At 43.9% G+C, this 21,342-nt stretch overlaps 1 protein-coding gene and 1 pseudogene across 1 annotated transcript in view; one reads left to right on the forward strand and one right to left on the reverse strand.

Annotated features, from left to right (window-relative positions):
• Positions 1-8,641: 8,641 nt before the first annotated feature.
• Positions 8,642-13,120, reverse strand: LOC101715687 (microtubule-associated protein 9 pseudogene; annotated as a pseudogene).
• Tbx19 (T-box transcription factor 19) overlaps positions 10,568-21,342 on the forward strand; it is a 29,929-nt gene continuing 19,154 nt past the window's right edge. Inside the window, exon 1 of the mRNA XM_004865220.3 lies at positions 10,568-15,520. Within this exon, the coding sequence (XP_004865277.1) occupies positions 15,324-15,520 (197 nt within the window). The 5' untranslated portion in view covers positions 10,568-15,323. The remainder of the gene's footprint in view (positions 15,521-21,342) is intronic.

Consider the following 21,342-nt stretch of genomic DNA (forward strand, 5'->3'; position numbering starts at 1 on the left):
TGTATGAAAAGCAGGTTATTTGCATAAAGCTTAGAATAGGGCTGACACATTGGGAGAGGGCACGGGATGGGAGGGCACTTCTGGGGCATGTCTTCCTAATCACTTGGTAGTTACATGGTATTTGATAAGTCAGTACAGATTTGGGTTTTTTGTGTGTATTTCCAATGTGTTATGTTTTACAGTAAAAGCTAATTTCATGATTTTAACTCTTGATGGTTATTTGATTTTTTTCCCCCTCCCCGTAGTCTGCACATCCTCTTTTACCTGCCTCTCCCTCTCCTGTTTGCCAAGTTGCCTCCTGCTTAGCCCTCAGATTTCAGAGTAAGCCTCGAATCCTCAAGGAAGCTTTCCCTGACTCCCTGGCTCAGTTCTGCTGTCCTCACCTGGTCTACGGTCTCCTGTGTATGTCCTCCCTAATCAGTTTCTCCTGCACTCAGCTCACCACCTAACTGAGGAGAGACACCTAAATATTTGCCGGATGAGTCAAAGTATAAATGAGCAAAGGACACTGAGCAGACAGACTTTAGCCTGCAGAGATGATGTTGAAACTTCCTTGTCTTCTGATGGCCTTGGGTGGACGTGTGCCTTTTCCGCCTGTGTGACCATCACTTGGTTGTTTGTGCTTAGCCACAGGAGGGCGAGGTGATGTAGGGTGGATAACTACAGACTACGGGGAAGTCGAGGGTCTTTCAACTCTGTCACTTCCTGCTCATCATTTTTAGAGACCACACTGAGCTGGGGCTTTAGAATGATATTCTCATAGATACCTAGAAGCTCATTTTTTGTACAAAATCATCTTCATGGGATGTTTCTGGTTTAAAAAAATAATAGCTACTTGGGGGTCTGATATGTAGCAGGTTGCCAAAAGGCTTGCAAGATCTAACCTTTCGGACACCGAGAGGGACATGGTGTTGACATGAGAGGACATCTTAAAAGGCTCCTAGGATGTCGTATTGGAACTGACCCCAGACACTAATGAAAGAGTAATCCTCCCTAAATCACCCCAAAGCTAGTAATCCCCCTGGCTGCATGTGGGTGATTAGAAAAGAAAGGTAAGAGCAGCTGTCTTTTTGTTCAGTTTAATTATGTCCGAGGGCCACGGTGGGTGTTAATTTCCTGGTGACACTGCTGTGGGTGGAGAGAGGTGTTAGGTTTCTGCAGGCTGCAGGGACTGGATGTACCAGTGTGGCTGCTGGCCTCTGTGTGCCCGGGAGTTGGGCACAGCTCAGGGAGCTCAGGTTTGGGTGCTCACATGGTGTGGCTTCTAATTCCTATCCTTTAAGTTGGAGACGTGGGTCGCCATGTGCAGAGGACACAGCGGTGCTCTCAGGTGTCAACCTGACTGCACACCTTAATTAATAGCACATCATCCCCCACCTCCTGCCTTCCCAACAAGGAGCAGCAGGCTGGCTGTGAGATAGAAGTCAAGTTGTCAAGCAGTGGGGGACATTCAGCCCTCCTAATCCCTTTAGCGTGTCTCAAGGCCAGAGGTCACGGAACTGGGCCCCCCCCTTTCTGGGCTTCTAGTTCCAAATATTCAACTGGGGCCCACAAATATGTTTGCTGCCTGCCTGTGACCTACAGACTTAGCAGGGCAGGTGCCCCTGGCACAGCTCAATGGTAGAGCATTTGCCTGCCATGGATGAGGCCCTGGGTTCAAATCTAGTCTGAAAACAAAACAAAAGCTGAATGTCTCTGGACATGGAGTGTCATTCCTCCCAACTTTTTTTCCTTTGTGTATTCTTTCTACTGTACAGTGGTCCTGTCATCCGTCCGGTTGGACACCTTAACAACCACCTCCGATGTCTTCTCTCTCACAAGCCATATCCAGTGGTGACAACTCTGTGCCTTCTACCTTGTTAGTGGCTGTCCCCTCTGCTGTTCCCTTCCACCCCCTCAAGGATCAGTATTGCTGCTTCTCTACACTGGCTCCAGAGCTCTTCCTAAAGTACAGAACCGATCAGGTTGTCTGTGAGTTTAAGATTATCCAGTGGTTCCTCACCGCCTAATCTACTATCATCTTCTGCTCACCTTTTGTGATTTTCAAGTTTTACCTCCACTATTGTTTGATTGGCATTTTGATTTGAACTGTAGCTCTCTTTTTCAGGTTTATTGTTTACTTTATCTTAGGCAATACTATCTTTTAGGGCACGAGTTTCACAGGCTAGTTGGATTTCTCAACTGAAGCTATTACATTAACAAATGTTAGTCCATATGCCACCTGAAATTATTTCCTTGTGGGAAACACTGAACTTTTGAAGTCCTTTGTTGCTTCCTCTTTAGTCTAACGTCTCCCCTGCTCAGCGTGCTGTTATTCGAATACCCAACACTTTTGGGCCTTTTGACCTCATAAGGAATTTCCTCTTTCTGGAATGTGGTTCCTCCCTGTGAACAGGCTGACCTTCTGCTCCTTCAAAACTCAGCTTACGTTTGCTGAGTGACGTTGCTTAAGTTTTCTGCTCTGTGAAGGTGTCGTCCCCATCTCCTGAAGGGAAGGGTAGACTTTCTCGGTTCTCGGTTCTGTGCCTCTTTAGACAATTTCCCTTCCTAACTTCCCCCACTTTCCTTTCCCCACTGCAGGGAACTTGTCTGTCCCCCAGCTATGACTCTCTCTGCAGTTGAATGTGGTGCCTTGCCCAGAATAAGCGCTCCAGGATGTCCAATGAATGGATGAATGAATGAGTGAGTGAGTGAAATGATGCCAGAGAAGTCGCCTGTCCTTGGCATCATGAGACCCACTTGTAAAATCAGACCATATCTGAGAGATCTCAAGTATTTCCTTTTAGCTCCTTCTCACATGAAAAAAGAGGTACACTGACATTAATCGTCCTTGGACATGGGGTAGTTTGTGGCAAAGGCTAGAACCCGCATGATTTCATTCTTCCCTGTGGACCGCAGCATGTCAGATTACTGCTGACAAGTGGCCCACTGTAGAGAGAGGGTGCATACAGGCCCAAGCTAGACAGCAAAGTCCCCAGGAAGCGGGCTTTCCTGGCCCTGTCTCCACCCTGTCCCTCACTAGCTGGAGCTCTCAGGATAAGCAACTGAAAAAGCAACCTCGATATTTCCCAAGTAGCTATGCTTTTACAGGAATGAAACTCAGTGCTGAGTAGGAGAATCATACATTTGGGCTCTAGCCCAAATATTTATTGTCTCGAATTTTTATCTAATTGTTTAAAATTATAAACATGGAAAATGTAAAATAGGAGAGTGGTTAAATAAAACATGACCCATCCATAAGACTGAATATTTTTCAAATGTCAGAATAATAATGTAGAAAATTACTTGATGACATGGGAAAATAGTCTTCATATATTGTTAAATTTTAAAAATTAGATTGCAATATAATCTTATTAGTGTATAATTTACTTACATGGGTAAAAAAACTTGCTATAAGAAAAAAATAGCATTCGTCTATCCATTCCTTAGAGTCAGTTTCCTCTCTTTTTTTGCTGTTACTTCTGCCATTTGTAGATTTCTAAACATTATATTTACACTGCTATTTCTTGATTTTTCAATTTTTGACATTATTTACTATCTCTCTACCATGGGAGATGAGAGCTTAGTACTCTTTTTCTTTGCAGTGCAAGCTTTCCCTTATTTCATGACTTCCTTCTTTCAAATATCATGATTTAAAAAAAACAATATTCAATATATTTTTACAACTGTGTTTCAGGTGGTTGAACTGCCGTATACTGTGATTATGTTTTCTCTCTTGGAAAACTTGCTTTTCCCTTTGCAGTTCGTAATTGCTTCAGTGTTTTGTTGACTTTGCTTGTTTTTAATGTCCTCTGGTAGGCAGTCTCAGCTGGTGCCCCCATTCCTGTATGCTGATGATGTGCCCTGCATAATCCTTTCCTCTTCAGGATTGGCAGGATCCCTGAATGGCATGGGACATCCCTGCTGTGAATTTGTTAGGTCCATTAGGTGGCAAAAGGGACTTTGCAGACATAATTAAGTTTCCTAATTAGTTGACTTGGAGTTAGTTCTGCCCAAGGCCCAGGTGAGCCCATAGGAGGGACCAGAAGCAGCCGGAGCACTCCCCTCCTGTTCTGGAGGAGAAAGTGAGCAGCCAAGCGGAAGCTGCTTATGGAGGTGCCAACGTCCTCAGGGAGCCTGGAAGAGGACTCAAGCCCTGGGTGAGAGCACAGCCTCAGCTGGCACTTTGATTGCAGCCGGTGAGACCCAGACCAGAGCCCTGTGCCGGGACTTCCAACCCCTGGGACGGTGAGATAACAACGCTGTGTGTTGTCAGCTGCTGCACTGTGGTGATTCCTTAGGGAGCAACAGATAATGAATGCATGTGTCTGTCACTAGCTCAGCCGCTCACTGTCCACCCAAGCTAGGAATATGCCTTGATCAAGTCAAATGCGTCAGGTAATTAGGTAACTCCATTTTTTAAAGGAAATCCCCACCCCCACCCCCATCATGTCGCTTCAGCCTGGGCTGGATGCTTTGCAGGTGAGTTGCACAGTTGTTAGAGGATAATTTTTATGATTTATTTATTTATTGGTGCTGAGGGTTCTAGGGCCTTTGCACTGAGCCACATTCCCAGCCCTTTTTACTTTTGTGTTTGAGACAAGGTCTCACTAAGTCACAAAGCTGTCCAGGGCGGGGCTTGAACTTGTGATTCTCCTGCCTCAGCCTCCCAAGTGGCTGGGATTGTAGGATGTACCACGGTGTCTGGGCGGGGCTAGTTAACATTAATAAGACCCTCAGGGATGTCCAGCATCCTGAACCTGGTCTAGTGCACAGTGCAAGTTGAGAAATGTCCTTGACTCAGAGCTGGTCAGCCCGGGGCTGCAGAGGGTGTGAAAGTCTCCTGTATCTGCAGGAGCATATGGCCCTGGGCTATCCTGGTGACCCTATACTCCACTGTAGTGCGGCTGTGTGACCTCCAGAGCACTGAGGTGCCCTGGCATTACTGTGAGTGCGCATAGCCCTTCTCTCGCGAGCCCTTACCCGTGTGAGCAGGAAGTGTAGGCTCCAAGCTGGGATACTCACACCCTCACTCTGTATCAGCGCTGCGTCTGATGGGGCAGAGCTTTAACATGCAGACACTTGCCTCCTGTCTGTTCTGGGGAATGTTGCTGACCTCCTCACTTCATGTGCTCACTTTCTTTTGTATTGCTTCAAGAAATAAATTATGTTTGATTTGCAGCAGTCTCCTCGTCTGTGGGAGATATGGTTCAAGACCCCCAGTAGGTGCCTGAAATTATGGATAGTAACTGTGTATCCTGCATATGCTATGCTATTTCTATCCATACACAAATATGATAAAGTTAATTTAAAATTTAGACACAGTGAGAGATAAACAATATTTAATAATAAAATAGAACAATTATAATAGTGTACTGTAATAAAATTACCAACATCACTACTCTTGCCCTTTGGGACCATGAGTAAAATATGGGTTACTTGCACATAAGTACCATGGTACCAAGATATCATAACAGTTAATCTGGTAAATGAGCTGGCTGCTGAGTGATTAATGAGCGGGTAGCATATACAGTGTGGATACACTGGACAAAGGGATGAGTCATGTCCCAGAAGGGATAGAACTGGACAGCAGGAGCAGAATGGCATACAGTTTAAAACTTGTGAATTGTTTATTTCTAAAAATTTCCCTTTAATATTTCTGGACCATATTTGACTCTAGGTAGGTGAAACTGGGGAAATGCAACTATGAATAGGAGGACTGCTATATCTCAATGGGCTCAGTGTCTGATGTCACAAATCCTTGCCCACTATTGGCATGGTCCATACAGTGTCACCCAGTCATCACTGAAGAGGATCCCCTTCACCTCACGCTGCATTGGGTCCCCAGTTTCTTAGGTGTCATGTTTGGTTCTTTTATCAACTTACACCTTATTTCGCTTAATAATTTTTTATTTCAATTGTTTTTTTTTAACTTCTGACCAAACTTGTTATTTTTTCTTTTTTATCCAAAATCCTCCCCTCTAGCTTTTTGAAACACACAGTGCATAGCAGTTACCCTACTGTATGCAACAGCACACACGAACTTCTTGTCCTTGTCTAACTTAGTACCCATCAATCACCCTCTCCCTGTGCTTTCTTCCCCTACTCTCCCAGCCCTGCTAACCACCATTCTATTCTCAACTTCTGTGAGATCAACTTTTATACTGCACACATGAGTGAATCACTCAGTACTTCTTTCTGTGCCTGGCTTATTTCACTTACCATGATTTCCAGTTCCATGCGTGTTTTTGTAAAGACAAGATTTCTTTCTTTCTTTCTTTTTTTTTTTTTTTTTCCAGTACTGGGGATCCAGCTCAGGACTTTGTGCTTCCAAGGCAGGTATGGCGCCACTGAGCTAAATCCCCATCCAAGATTTCATTTTTTAATGATGGAGTAGTATTCCATTGTGTATATGTATCATTTTCTTTATCCATTCATCAGTGAGGCTTAAGAACATTTTATGATAACTTCTGAGAAAGTGTATGGAGGTAAGGTTTTTGAAACCTTGTAAGTTGGAAAATGTCTTTATTTTAGTTTCACACTTGGTAGTTTGGGTTGGTAGAGTTTTGTTTTTGCTGTGGTGGGGGTAGGGCTGGAACTCAGCCTCACCCTGTAACACTGAGCCACACCCCCTGCCCAGGAGATGGTGTTGATCAATAATCTCTTCCCTATGACCATTGTGGAGATACTAATCAATTTTCTTATCATGCTCCGGTTGCTATTGAGAGGGCAGATAGCATCAGTCTTTATGATTTTTTTTTTGTCTGTGTGTATGATCTTTTTTTCTGTACATTTTGTGATTTTTCTATTTATCCCTACTGTTTAAAATATCAGGATGGTGTAAGTGCCTTAGAGTAGGTCTTTTTCATTCATTGTGCTGGACTTTTCACTTCATGGACCTCTCAATCTGGAAATTCATGTTTTTTTTAATTCTGGAAACTTTCCCTGCATTGTTTCTTAGACACTTTCTGGCTCTTTATTTTTCCTGTTTTTTTTCTTTTTGTAACTCTATGTCAATTTGTTTTACTTTTAAAGAAATTTTTTCAATTCTATCTTCCAAGCTGTTATTAAATTTTGAATTCATGTTTTGATGTTTTTAATTTCCAAGAGCTCTGTTTTGTCCTTTAACTCCTTCCTCCCTTCCTTCCTTCTTCCCTTCCTTCTCCTTGTCTTATTTCACAAATGCAACATTTCCTCTTTTCTTTGAATAGATAATAATTACAGTTTCTTATTTTTTCTCTTGTTACCTCTGTTTCCTGTGAGGACTGTTTTCTCAGAATTTCTTGTTAAGGTGTGTTTGTTTGCTTTGGTCTCCGACTTCCACATCACATGTCTGATGATGCCTTACCGTGAAGCCTGTTTAAGGTTAAGACATTTACACGTACCCATGGAATGAGTGGGCTCTACAAATGTTAGCTTTCCCCGCTGACTGGTAGCTGGGGAGTGGGTCAGTCCATTAAGGAGTCCTCAAATCCTTTACCTCAGGAGTATGCCATGGTTTAGATCTAAAATATTCCCCAAATTCTCCTATGTGCGGAAGGTGACTGGATCACGGGTCTCTATACTCATCCGGGGATTCATACACTGATGAGTTCAGCGGCCAAATGTGCTGTTAGGAAGAGGGACCTGGGTCACTGGGACCTCGAAGGGTGTGTTCCTGTCCAGGTTCCTTCCTTCTCTGTCTGCTTCCTGGCCTTTAGGGGTTGAGCACCCTTTCCTCTGCCACGCCCTTCTGCCCATCTGTGGCGCTATTTCTATCTTGAACTCTGTCTACCACGGAATGAAAGTGTGACTCAAACATCTCTTTCTTTAAACTGTAGGTGTCAGGCATTGGTCCATTGGCCGGGAAGTGACTAAGAGTCAAACTCTTTATCTTTAGTGTGGTCCTCCCCCTTCCCTCTGTCTCTGAGTTCAAACCTTCTCAGGTCCACTGTCTTACGAAAACCAGTCTCTTGTTTTCTGCCTGGCTGAGGGATGGAGACCTCAAAGGCTAGCTGTGTCTTACACAGAACGTAGCACTTCTGTTTGGTCCTGCTGTTTGGTCACCCCTTCTCTTTCAGAGCTATATGATGCCTCTAATCTCTGGGATGTTTTGGAGCTCTGTGGCATAAATTGACTTCTTTTGACTGGATTCTTTCCCGAAGCCTAGGTTTCTGCTCCACCAGTTACGCCTTACCCATTGGTTTGTCGGTTTCCACAGTCTCGTTGACATTTCTTACCTGCTGATGCTCCCTCTCCTATGCTCTACACTCGGCTTAGTGCCATTTTAGAGAGGTTTCAGGGGAGTAGATGTAAAAGTATGCATTCAATCTGCCATGAATGATCAGAGGGCCACTTTTTAAGGAGAAATCATGCATATATCTACAAATGACAAAAATGTGCTAAATTTTTTTTAGCAGAGGTCGTTTCTGGGTGTTGAGAATTTTTTTTGACATGTCAAACCTTTATTCATTTTAATGGCGGGAGCCATCTGATTATTAGCTTTTCATTGAGGCAGTTTATTTGCAGTTGAAAAAATACTTTCACCGACCAAACTCCAAAATATCTTTTCCCTTGTCAGCAGAAGTGCCTAGTATTTAGTTAAAATAGATTCTTATAACCATAAAGGATTGAATGAATGACTTTTAAACCCATGGGTAAAATTGGTTAACTGATAAATAATTTAAGGACTAAAGTTATCAAAAACTTTTGAAACCACAGTTCTGCTTGGAGGGCTCCACGGAGGAAGGTCCTCACTTCCAAGAAAGGAATGCCGTTTCTTTTGTTTTCGTTGGACTCTTTCCTACCTTTCTTTCTTTTCCAGCCATTTATCATATTGATTGATGCCTTGCTTATCTGTATCATTTTTCTCAGCTCTTTTCAGTTCTTCCATTCGTCTCTCATTTATTTTCTCTTTTCCCTTTTGCTTAAAGCTTCCTTTTTTCATTCTTGTTTTCAACAGCAGTTAAGTTTTCTTTCTTTTTCTCAGCAACAGTTTCCTCTTCTTTATGTTTCTTTGCTCTTTCATACTCTTTCTCCTTTTTATTTCTCTCTTTAAGACAGTCCATCTTTTTCTCTTTCCATTTTCAAATGCTTGCAGGGCCTCTTCTTTCCTCCCCGCATTCTCTTCTCTTCTTCAGCTTTTCTCTTGTTTTTTTCCTCAAGCCTCTTTTTCACATCTAGTTTCTTTGCTTCCTTTTCTTTCATAGCTTTCCAGGCCTCAAATGATGCTATTGCTTCTTCTCTCTTAGCAGCTTTTTTCTGTTCATTTTGGATCCTTAAATTTTCACTTTCTATCCTTTTTATTCTGTTCTTTTTATGTAAATATACATTTTTCTTTTCTAACCACTCCTGGTCAGCAGCTGGCCTGATGTGATCCGTTGTGTCGGGCTCCAGGTTCTGTTTCTGTGAAGGCTTCTGGTCCAAGACTTTCAAAGTCCCTACTTAGGGGAAAGGGGTGGAGGAGCACAGAGCTCGCCCTGCAGAACTGGATTTCCTCACCAACTCAAGTCATTAATCTGGCAGGTGCACTGGATACTCTATCATTAGTTGTTGACTTTTTACTCTTCATGTTTCCATCTTCGATTGTTTTCTGTGCAGGTGCCACTGCACTGGCAGGCACTGAGGCCTCTGGGATTTGGGCAGCAGGGGAGCAGCCACTCAGTCCTCCTCTGGGCTCGGTCCTCCTCTCTTCTTTAAGGTCATCAGCAGCCAGCTCGACTTCCATCAGTTTCTCAAGTTCAGGAGTAACACACTCTATCAAAACCCCATTCTCTGCATTTTCATTTAATTTCAAGGAATTATGGGTTTCAGTGAATTCTCCATTCTGATCAGAAGAGGTGCATTTGATTGGAAGAATTCTGGGTTTCAGTTTTATTTTAATTCTCGCGTTTTCAACTTCTTGATCTTTGTTGTGAGATTCAGAGAAGGAATTTGCAACCGTGTCTTCACAGACATCTGGCGTCCGTTCTTCACTGTTCTTGACAGCAACTTCTGGCTCATGTCTGGTTTCGTCATTGTTTGATTTCTTTCTTTTCAAAAAAGACATCGTGGAGAATTCTCTTCTTCATCATCTGATACATGAAAATCATTCATTTCTTTTCTTAACTAAATTTTCATCTACTGAGGTATCGGAAAAATCACCTAAGGAAACAACATCACTCTCAAAGTCATCTGAGTATTCTGAACTCCTCTGTCTGGCTAAATGCCCTGTAATTACTCTTATGAGTTCATCCTGGAAAACAGTTCTTTTGGTAACTTTTCAACTCTTTGTATATGCCAAAGTTGTGCTGGAAACTTCGTCAGCCACAGTGTATTTGTCCCTCTACCTCTATTAAATAGCTAATAAAGAGTTGGAATAATTCATTCAACCTGTGATGATGGCTGGGGGCCTGGGGAGCCCAGAGCGCCGTGGACCCCTCGCGGGGCCTGTTCCGTGCTGCCTAGGAGCCGCCTGGCCCGGTGGGGGCGACGCCCTCCTGGGGCATCGGGGCGGGGTGTCGGTGGGTGGAGCAGCGCGAGGGAGACCTCATCCAGCGCAGCTGCGGGCCTCCGCCAGCCGAGGTCTCCCGCTTCAGTCCCCGTGAAAAGGGCTAAGCGAGGATCTGGTCACCTCGGGGGTCGCCCCGCACGGATCCGCGGTGCTCCGGCCGGGCCCCGCACGCAGGCCCAGCGGAGCCCGCCTGGCCAGAGCTGCCTCTCTGGGTGTTGAGATTATGGCTTTTCTTTTAAATCTTTTTACCCTTGCTTCAATTTTATCTATACTAATATACTTATAAACTAGAAAATAATCATCTGTGCCAAAAGATAACATAGATGTAGTAAAGGACTTCGTATTATTGATATTGGTTTCACTGTATGACATTGCTGTTTTGCAGGTGAAGGAAAGGCTGAGTGTCAGCAATTTCATGTGGTTTAATGTGACATATCTAATTTAACGCAGAGCCCGGAGGGGATGCTGCTGGAGAGAGGAGCCATTGTCTAGACTGGCCAGTCTGTGAAGAGAGCACAGACCAAGCTGTATTTCCAGAGGGTTCTGTCTTAGTGTTTGCTACATGGCCAGGGCCTATGCTGGTCTCTGTGGGCTTTTCCTGGGCTCACAGGTTGAAATGACTCACATGCTAACCTGGTTAACAGGATGTCTTAGTTGCTTTCCTGTCACTGGGACACAACACCCAACACCCACAACTTACACAAAGAGAGGTTTATTTCCCACCCCCTCTTTTTTTGTAGTAGTGGGGATCGAACTCAGGACCTTGGATTTCTGAGGCAGGTGGTGGAACCACTGAGCTAAATCCCCCACCTGAGGAGAGGTTTACTTTGACTCAAGTTTCAGTCCATTGTCAGCTGGCTCCAAGGCTGGAAGGACATGGGGGAAGGGGCCTGGGCCAAGGAAGGTGCTCACATTATGGTGGCCAGGAAGCAGAGAGAGAGAGACGGAGGAGCCAGACAGGGAGATAGATCCTTCCAGGTCATTCAGCCAGTGACATGTCTCCTCCTGCCAGACCACCTCCTAACAGCACATTCCCCCTGGGATTCATCACAGCATAACTCACTCATGAGTACAGAGCCCTCTTTTGGAAGGTGAAGCCCCACATCTGGACGCATCAGGCTTTTGAGGGACAATCTAGATCCAAACTTTAACCCAGGAGCACACTGCTTGGTACATAGTTGGTTAAAAAAACCACATTACTTCCTTCATTTCTCTCTCTGGTGCTTGTGTATTGGAATTCCCTAGGCATGCCTTTTTCCTCCTAGAGCAGTGAGTGGTGGCAAAACTATGGCACACGTGCCACAGAGGGCTGTTTATCACTGAAAGCTCTAAAAGGTTTGCCATCACTGTCGTAGAGTGTAAAACTACTTGAGGGGACTCATGGCTGTTTACTGCTATGTATGCCCTACGTAGGGGCGTGCTACAGTTTAGATATGAAATGTCTCCCAAAGGCCCACATGTTACAAGCTTGGTCCATAGTCTGTGGTGCTATCCAGAGGAGGTGCATCCTTGGGAGGTGGGGACTAGTGAGAGGAAGTAAGGTCATGGGGAGTGGCCTTGGAGGGGATGTGGGGACCCTGGACCTTTTCTGTCTCCATCACTTTGCACTGGCTGTGAGGTCAATGGGCCTCTTCCACCACCCAGTCACTGTGATATGCTGTGGTGCCACAGGCCGAAAGGCAGCAGGGCCAGTGGCCATGGATTGGAACCTCTGAAACTGTGAGCCAAAATAAACCTTTTCCCTTTTTAAGTTCATTTACCTCAGTTATTTGTTATAGAAAAAGAAAGCTGACTAAAACAGGGGAATCATTATTCGCTACACCAGAGTATTTTTCATATAAAGATTCATGGGAGAAAGTTCCCACAAGCAAATGGCTTGTTTTTATTCTAGGAATACAGTGGAAAGTATGCTAAATTAAATTCTCCCTTTGCATTAGCTACTAGGAAGCTCAGAGCCACAATTTTGCCACAGTTCTAAGCAGTGCACTCTTGAAATTTCCACTTAGGTGTCTTATGGTCTTTCCATTAGTTTCCTATTGTTCCTGTAACAAATTACTAACTTAGTGGTTTAAAATACTAAGGATTTATTATCTTACACTCTGGTAATCAGATGTTCAAAATCAGTTTCACTGGGCTGAAATTCATTGATTGGGAGGCTCTGGTTCCTATTGGAGGTCTATGGTTAGTTTGAGATTATGGATAGTTTTCTTTTCTTTTCTTTTTTGAAGCAGTGAGCCCATTTTCCTCCCTTTTCCAGCTCTGAGAGGCTGGTCACATTCACTGGCTGTGGCTCCTTGCTGTATTTTTGAAGCCTGCAGTGTAGCATCTTCTCTCTCCTTTGACTTTTCCTTTTGTCCTTAATTTTCACTCTCCGACTTTGATCCTCTTACCCTTCTCTTATTATAAAGGCCCTTAGGATTACATTGTGCCCACCCAGATAATCCAAGAAAATTGCCCCACTTCTAGATTCCTAATTTAAACACATGTACAAATCCCTCTGGACCGTGTGAGATAATATATCCACAGGTTCTGGGGATTAGACATGGATTTTTTGGGGTGAACTTACTCAGTTGATCACATTCTTTTCAATATGAACTGCATAAAATTGAAATTTGGTTCTCTTAATCAAACTGTCCCTCTGCTTACCTTTCTGTCCTTCTTTTCCCCCATCTCAGTCGATGGCTTTGCCATTTACTAATCGTTCACATCAGGCACTTGGTTCCTCAGTCTCCCTTATATCCACATCCAGCACCTCATGCCATCCTGTTGTATTTCCTTCTAAGCTTGTTATGGTTTGGATCTTAAATGGCCCTCAAAAGCTCATGTATTGAATGCTTGGTCCCCAGCTGGTTGTGCTATTGAAAGATACTGGAAACTTTAGGAGGTGGGACCTAGTAGAAAGAAATAGGTCCTTGCAGGTATGTTTTGGAAGGACTCTGGCTCCTTATTCTCTTGCTGCTTTTTTGCTTCCTGGCTGCCATGAGGTGAGAAGCTTTCTTCTGCCACAAACTTCTGCCATGATGTTTTGTCTTACCACAGGCCCAGAGCAATGGGACCAAGTGACCATGGACTGAAACCTCTGGAACTGTGAGCCAGGATAAATACACTGTCTGTTAAGTTGCTTATCAGGTATTTTGTCACAGTGGCAGGAATCTGACTGATACAAAGATGTGTCCAGAATCTGTGCACATCAGTTCCTGGCTGCTGACCAGTTCCTGGCTAAGCCACCTGCATCTCTTATCTGAACTGCTTTCATAAAGCTCCCTAATTTGTTTTTTTACTTCAATGCTTGCCTTTTCTGGAGTCTGTTCTCTACAAGTCAACCAGACTTTTAAAAGGCACAAAGCAAATCATGCCATTTTCCTGCTTAATATTCTCCAATAATTTCCTGTGTTACGTTGAAGAAAACCTAAATTGCATGCTCTTCCTAAACTTATCACAGTTGACAATTACTGAGCTGTTCTTTCTATCATTCATTTTCCCCATCAGATTGCTAATTCTCTGAAGGCACATTTCTGTCTTGATTGTCACTGTGAGCACCTCCTAGGTATGTGGCACTTAATAGGCTAAATACATGTTCCGCATCTTCCTCACCCTAACTTTACCTTAACTTCTTGCTTTCATTCTTCATTTATTCTGATTTTCTTAATTTCTATTGCAATGAGAGGAAAAAAAAATCCCTACTCTACTCAGGACTGGAGGTTGAGCTACCTCTGCTCCCTGTCCATCAGTACAGCGTGGCATGGGTAAAATGAAATTATTCTACTAGCTGTATCTTCCCAGAAAAGGTGGGGATTCATCCCAGAAGGCCAGAATAGGCTGTGGGATGTCTAAAAAGAAAGCTGTTTGGGGCCAAAGATTAAAATTGCTTTGCATAGTCATGTAAAAAGTTTATTTTTACCCATTGGGAGCAGGGTGTCTTCTTTGAGAGAATAATATAGTACTGACTGCTTTTTCTCCCTCCCTCTGGCTAGGCTGGAGAGAGGGAAAATTTGGGCTCTGGAATCTGGGGAGCAAAGACAAAGTTCAAAGCTCTTCTGTTTGTTGGAGGTGACCAGGGCCCTTGAGATGAGTAGGGTGTGTGCGCACAGGAGAGGGATAAGCAGAGGAAAACACGCTGGGAGAAGGAGGTCCTTAGCTCTTCCCCTTCTCCTGAGCTTGGACCCTAGAGCAAGGGCCGCAGAGCATCCTAATTTATTCTGGGCAGAGTGTAGTCTTGTTTCTTGGTGCAGTGCCTTTGACCTGCCATCTCTGCAGCTCCATCCAAGGCCTCAACCTTGGCCCGAGGTGCTGAGCACCACTGAGGGATCTAGGCTTCTTCGCTGTCTCACCACAGCCCGGATTGGCTCCAAGTTGGTCAGTTTTCCCCAGGACCTCCTTCCCTGTAGGTGCCACGTGTCTGATTTATACACAAACATGATTTGCCTGATTGTTGCAGTCTGGGCCTGGAATAATTTTAATTAACGGGAAAATGGTCCTCAATACACCGATTAGACCTCTTCAGGTACAACAAGATAAAAGCCTGATAATTTGGATGGAGTACTCTTCTTAAACGTCTACTCTATGCACAGCAGCCAATGGGAAAGCCGGGCTCTCTCCCACCTGATCCAATGAGTAATTAAGAGAGGGCTTTTTCTTCCCTACCTCTCCTCTCCCTCCACCCCGCTCCCCAACTGGAGCTTAACAGGTTGGTGGTATAATTTGGAGACTTTAAAGAGTGTTACAGTAGGAGCTTAGGCAAGAGCCAGGGCATCTCCTTCTGGCTCCCCAGGACCAGCTGGGTTTGGAAAGCAGGCAGGTGAGAGAAGGAAGGAGCTTGAAGCAGGCAAGGTAGGTGACGACGCTAAGCAAAGTTTTCGAGGGACCTGTGGCCATGAGTGAGCTGGGCACACACAAGGCCAGCGAAGGTACCGTTTCTCGCCTGCTCAATGTGGTGGAAAGTGAGCTTCAGGCTGGGAGGGAAAAAGGTGACCCTACAGAGAAGCAACTTCAGATCATCCTGGAGGATGCAGCCCTGTGGCAGCGATTCAAAGAAGTCACTAATGAAATGATCGTGACCAAGAATGGCAGGTGAGTTTATCTGCCGGCCTGGCGGGGCTGGACTGGCTGGGCAAGGGAGCTGAGACCCCCTGAATACTGAAGAGGCTGCCGCTCTTCATGCGGGTGGCAGGGTCTGATTAAATGCGCAGAAGGACCGGCTCACGTGGCTGTCCCCCGGCCAACTTAATTAATTCTCTGAGATCATCAGAGAAGTGGAAGATGAAGCCACCTGCTTTACATGGATTCAGAGTGGAGAAATTCTGAGACATTACTGTAAAGGGGGCACATGCCCCATGGGTTGGGGAAATGCACTCAAATGTCAGCAAATAATATGAATTTTTGACTGCCTGATTACCCTGGAGCAGACTCACGCTCCAACTCTGCTCAGATGAGTCTCAGTTCTATTTGGAAACTGGATGGTTTCCTCCTCAACACTGCCAGGAATTTTTGACTAGTTGAAGATTGGGAGCAAAAGGGCAGATTTAATCTCATTGCCTCTCACTCCATCTGGTTTCCAGTGTGTGTTTGGGGCACGTGTTCGTTTTCGAGTGTGTTTGTGATTATGTGAGGGCCGTTGTTGCAGGAACAGGGAATGCATTCATAATCTACCACCCTGGAGAAGAGAAGTTGCCTTCTTTTTTTTCCTTACTGAGACAAATTAGGGATGAATGGAAACTGAACTCTTGACATTTCTCAGATTCTATTAAATCTAGTCTGCTAATTGGTTGTCCAGGTAATATTAGAAGCTTTTTCTTCGCGGAGGAGTTGCAAATATTTTGAAAGAAAATCTCACTGCTCGCAGCTTGGCCTCATGGCTCCCAAAGTTCGGCTGATGCTCATATATCTTTTGGTTCACATGGGTGCATAAGTGCAAAACACTAACGACATTTCCTGCAGGGTGAGTTTGCGTGGGGCTCTCCTTGAGACACAGAGAAATTTTGCTAAGAGAAAGTTGGGGCCAGCTGAATTTGTGGTGAGCTTTTGACTCTAGGCAAAATGCCCCTCTTCCTGATGTCTTGGCTTTCTATTTTTGAATAGAGCACAGTACAGGAAATGAACAATTCCTTATCCATCTGGGGGAATTACGAACTTGAGAGCTGTCAAATGACACTGAGGTGCTTCATACGTGAAAGCTGTATGTGAAATAAGGGGATTTTGATAACTTGTGAGTAGACTGGCATTAGGACTCTCAACTAGCCTGAGTTTTACATTTTTCTCTCTAACTGCATCCCATATTTATGTCACAGAGGAAATTTATTGCTTATGATTTATAGAATTGCAATTACGCTTGTTCATTCCTCTTGATCCATATTTACACATCATTTCTTGCCCCTTTGGTTGAAAGAAATATAAAGCTTTTCTTTTTTGGTGGGGGGAGTACCAGGAATCAAACTCAGGGATTCACACTTGCCAGACAGACACTGCGCTGCTGAGCTCCATTCTGGTCCTAAAGCATGTTTTTAATTTCAAGGAATTATCCCGAATTCTTTCTTGAATCCACAGCCTTTGTACTTAGCCACTTCTCCAGCCCCTCCCCCTTTTGAGACCGGTTCTTGCTAAATTGCTACGTTTACTTGGATTTAATTTATTTTCTTTCAAAGATGAGTGATGATACAATTGTAAAAACTTTATTATGTTGGAGTATAGGTAAACTTTGGTTTCTTAGTTTTTGTACTTAGTAGTTATGCTAATACCTAGACTCATGCTGTCTATTTGGCTGTCAAAGTGGCCATACATTACGATGAAATAAGTAAAATCACCAATTTAAAATACAGCCCATCAATTTCAACAAGGAAAAAGTAAAAAAAGTTTCCAATATGTTCTGAACCCAATTAAATAGTAAGTTATATCAGAATGCACTTTTACCACTTAAAAGGTGTTTTTTGTCTTTTCTCATCTGAATAAAAAATTTCCCCATGTTTAAAATAATTTCATATGAGCTATGACATGGGTCAGCAGCAAGGAAGAGAAGATTTTCACTGGAAAGTTCCTGTTTTGCTCCCAAATGGGAATCCTGATGGGGCCTTAGCTCCTCCCCATTCTTCCCTCCCTCGCTCCCTCCCTCCATCTCTTCCTTCCTGTCTTCTCCCGCTTGTGCCTTCCTGTTCTCTACTCTCTGGTCTCCTTTTGAGATTAGGTCTCCACGGCCTATGTTGCCCAGGCTGGCTGCACCTCGCAATGTTCCTGCCTCAGCTTCCCAAGCAGCTGGGATTATAGACATGCTTCCCCCCATGCTGCCTTTCCTTCCCCTCTTTTTTTAACTGAAATTTTTAAAACTTTTTTTTATTAGTACATATTTGTCATACATCTCGATCACATTTTCGGGGAATTTGTACCTGTATGCAATATAGCTTAATTCTTTTTTTCCCATTCCTCTCCCCTCCTTTCAACCCTTCCTTCCCTCCCGATTTATACAAGCTTTGTTTCCACTTTTTTCCCTTCCATTCTCTTTTTTTTTCTTTTTCCCTTCTTCCCCTTCCCATGCCTTTAACTGCACTCTCCTGGCTACTTTGATATCCTGAAACAAAAAAGCATTTGCCTTTCATGGTCATTCTGACTTTGGGGAAGAGGCAGAAGTCTCACGGTGCCAGATCCAGTGAATGAAGTGGATGAGGACACAATGTCTTGTTTTTAGGAGCCTGCCTTTCCATTGGATGGCACTCGGTGGCATTTGCTGTATTTTTATCACCCCTAGTAAAGACACTCATGAAAGAGGATTCCAGAACTGCTTCAGAAAGTGGCAAGAATGGTGGGATCAGTGTGTTCAAAGGAAGGGGAAGGATTTTGAGGGGGATTTGTGGCAATGTGTCTGTTACTGTAATGCCTTTTAAATATTTACCATATATTTCCTTCATACCTCATCCTCCCCTTAACTCTGAAAGGTCCAGTTAATCTCTGACGACAACTCTACTTTCCTTGAGAAGTGGAGTTGTTTACAATTAAAACTTCCTGAATTTTGCTTTTACCCTTCTGCTCTTTCTCTCCCTGCAAAATCAGCCCATCTCTGCCCTCTTTCTCCCTACATACCTCACAAGACTCTTGGCTTCTCTGTGGTTAAACCAGCTACACCTTGGAGGGGGAAATGGGGACAAATCAACTTGATGGGAAATGCAGTTCTTCCGCTCAAGCCTGGTGCTGAGTGGTGAGCACAGGTAAATAGTTAAATTGTCCTTAGATAATGCATCAGGGTCACTGCAAGATGAGACAGAGGGAGAAGTGGGGTGGGAGTAGATACTTGGCTTTGAGGCATGCCCAGTCCCAGTTACAAGACCTTCGGCAAGTTTACAGGCCTTTATTTATTCTTCACTGGCATAATGGATGTTAAAAAGTACATGGCATCTCTTAGTTGATTCATGTAGTGATTAAGAAAACTGGAATACTTTAAAAAGTCCTAGGCAAATGGAGTACCAAAGAACATAAAGCCATTAATCATTCTATCATTTTTCGGATATGACCTCTTCTAAGAGACAGAACACTCTGGCTTTTTTGCTTTTATTAATAGCATCACTGTGATATAATTCACATCACATCATGAGTCAGTGGTATTTAGTGTTTCCCAGAGTTGTGCTCCCATCTCCATGAATAATTTTAGAATATTTTCATTACCCCTACAAAGGAACCCTGTCTCCCTTGACCATTTTCTCCTTTCCCCAGAACTTCCCACCTACTTCCTGCCTCCATAGAGTCATCTGTTCTCCTCATTTCCTATCAGTGGGATCATAAATATGTGATCCTTGTGAGCGGCTTTTCTCACTGTAATGGTTTCCAGATTCATCCATGTTGGAGCATGTATAAGTACTTCATTTCCTTTTTGTGGCTGAATAATATACTACTGAATGGATCTAACACATTTTGTATCCATCCATCAGTTTGTGGACCTTTGCATTTTTCTACCTCTTGACTGTTATGAATAATGCTGTTATGAACATATGTGTGTGTGTGTATGGACACATGTGTGTGTATTTATGGTACTGGGGACTGAACCCAGGGCTTTCACACTGAGCTACATCCCTAGCTCTTTTTATTTTTTATTTGAGACAGGATCTTGCTATGTCATTAAGTTGCCTGGGCTAGGTTCGAATTTGTGAACCTCCTGCTTCATCCTCTCAAAGTGCTAGGATTACAGGCATGGGCCAGTATCCTTGGCAGTGTACAAGTTTTTGTGTGGGACTATGTTTTCATTTTTCCTACACACCTATTTAGGAGTGGAATTGCAGGGTTAGTAACTCTGTTTAATAAGATGAGTAACTGCCAGGCTGTTTTCCAAGGACACTGCACCATTTTACATTCCCACACCAGCAAGGCGTGGGAAATGTCCCTGTATCCTGCCAACACTGTTATTGTCTGGCTTTTCTCTTACAGCCATTCTGCATGCTATGAAGTGGCCCTTGCTGCAATTTTGTGTTTTTCTGACGCTAGTGATGTTGAACATCTTTTCATGTGATTGTGGCTTCCTTAAAACACCTAGGATCCGCAGGGTGTAGTGGAGCACACCTGTAACCCCAGTTCTCGGCAGACTGAGGCAGAAGGATCCCAAATTTGAGTCCAGCTTGGGCAACTAGTGATTTGACGAGACCCCGATTCAAAATGAAAAATAAAAAAGGGCTGAGGGTGAAGCCCACAGTGAAGGCTCTGGGTTTGATCCCCAATAGTGGTACAAATAAACAAACAAAAAGCAAAGTAGAGCTGTGTATGCAGAATGAAGGAAGGAATGCCATGAAGTGCTTTCTTATCCTGGATTGGTGTCATGCTGCGTCCTCCTGGGACTCAGTGCAACAGAGCTGAGGGGGCAGAGGGCCCCTCTACCTACTGGAAGGGAATGGATATGTGAGTGTTTCCTTCATCCGCTCTGGCCTTCTCACTCAGTTTATCTGGAGACCGGCCTCTCCACCCCCAGGCCGTTGTGTGTGCTCTTCCTTTGCAAGCAAGTGCAGCTCCTGGGGCAGCTCGCTTGACATTTCTTCTTATTTAGGTCTGAGCTCCAGTATCACTCCTGGACTTTCATCTCTTCAGATCTGCTCACAGAGCTCTTCACCCTTTACGTCCTGTGTGACATTACCAGTTTGGATTCCTGACAGAAGAGTTCATGCACTTTTGCAAACTAAAATGATCTTATAAACTGGGCATGGTGGTGCACACCTATAATCCTAGCTCTGTGGGAGGCTGAGACAGGAGGATTGAAACTTTGAGACCAGCTTGAGCAACTTAGTGACTTAGTGAGACCCTGTCTCAAAATAAAAAATAAAAGGGGTTGGGGTTGTAGCTTAGTGTGAAGGTACCCCCCCCACATTATCTTATACATTAACAATAACAATTCATTTACATTTTTGTTGTCTGATTTCTTTGTTAGAATACAGGCGTCATAGGCAAGAAGACCCTGGACTTGTGATTGTTTTGGTCATCATAGAACAGTTTCTGGCATAGAGTAGGCATTAAAATCGTTCCTTAAATAAGTAAATGAATCTCCAGCTAGGTATTGAGATTTGGGAAAACACGGAGGGGACTTTTTTTTTCACTGTGGTTCAACTATAATAACTTTCTAGAAGTGTCAAAAAGAGAACATAAAAAAACCGTGTTGTGAATGTAATAGAAGAGGAGGCACTAGGGCTGAGTAAACTGGCACATGCTCATTCTTCCTGAGTCTGAGTGTCCTCCTCTGTGAAAGGGGCATGAGATCGGCTTCCTTGGGAGGAAGTAAGGCTTAGATGAGGGGTGACACACCCAGGCCTAGGTGCAGAATAAACTGCTATTGTTGGAAAAACTATTTTGCATTAAAGCCATCTCTTAGATCCGAAGTCAGAACTGTATGAAATTTCCCAGTGTTTTGTGTCATAAAGACCCCAGCCTTGCTG

Source organism: Heterocephalus glaber, unplaced genomic scaffold (genome assembly GCF_053883595.1).
Source record: "Heterocephalus glaber isolate CG9 unplaced genomic scaffold, H.glaber_assembly_v1.0 deba00000738, whole genome shotgun sequence".
Classification (NCBI taxonomy): Eukaryota; Metazoa; Chordata; class Mammalia; order Rodentia; family Bathyergidae; genus Heterocephalus; species Heterocephalus glaber.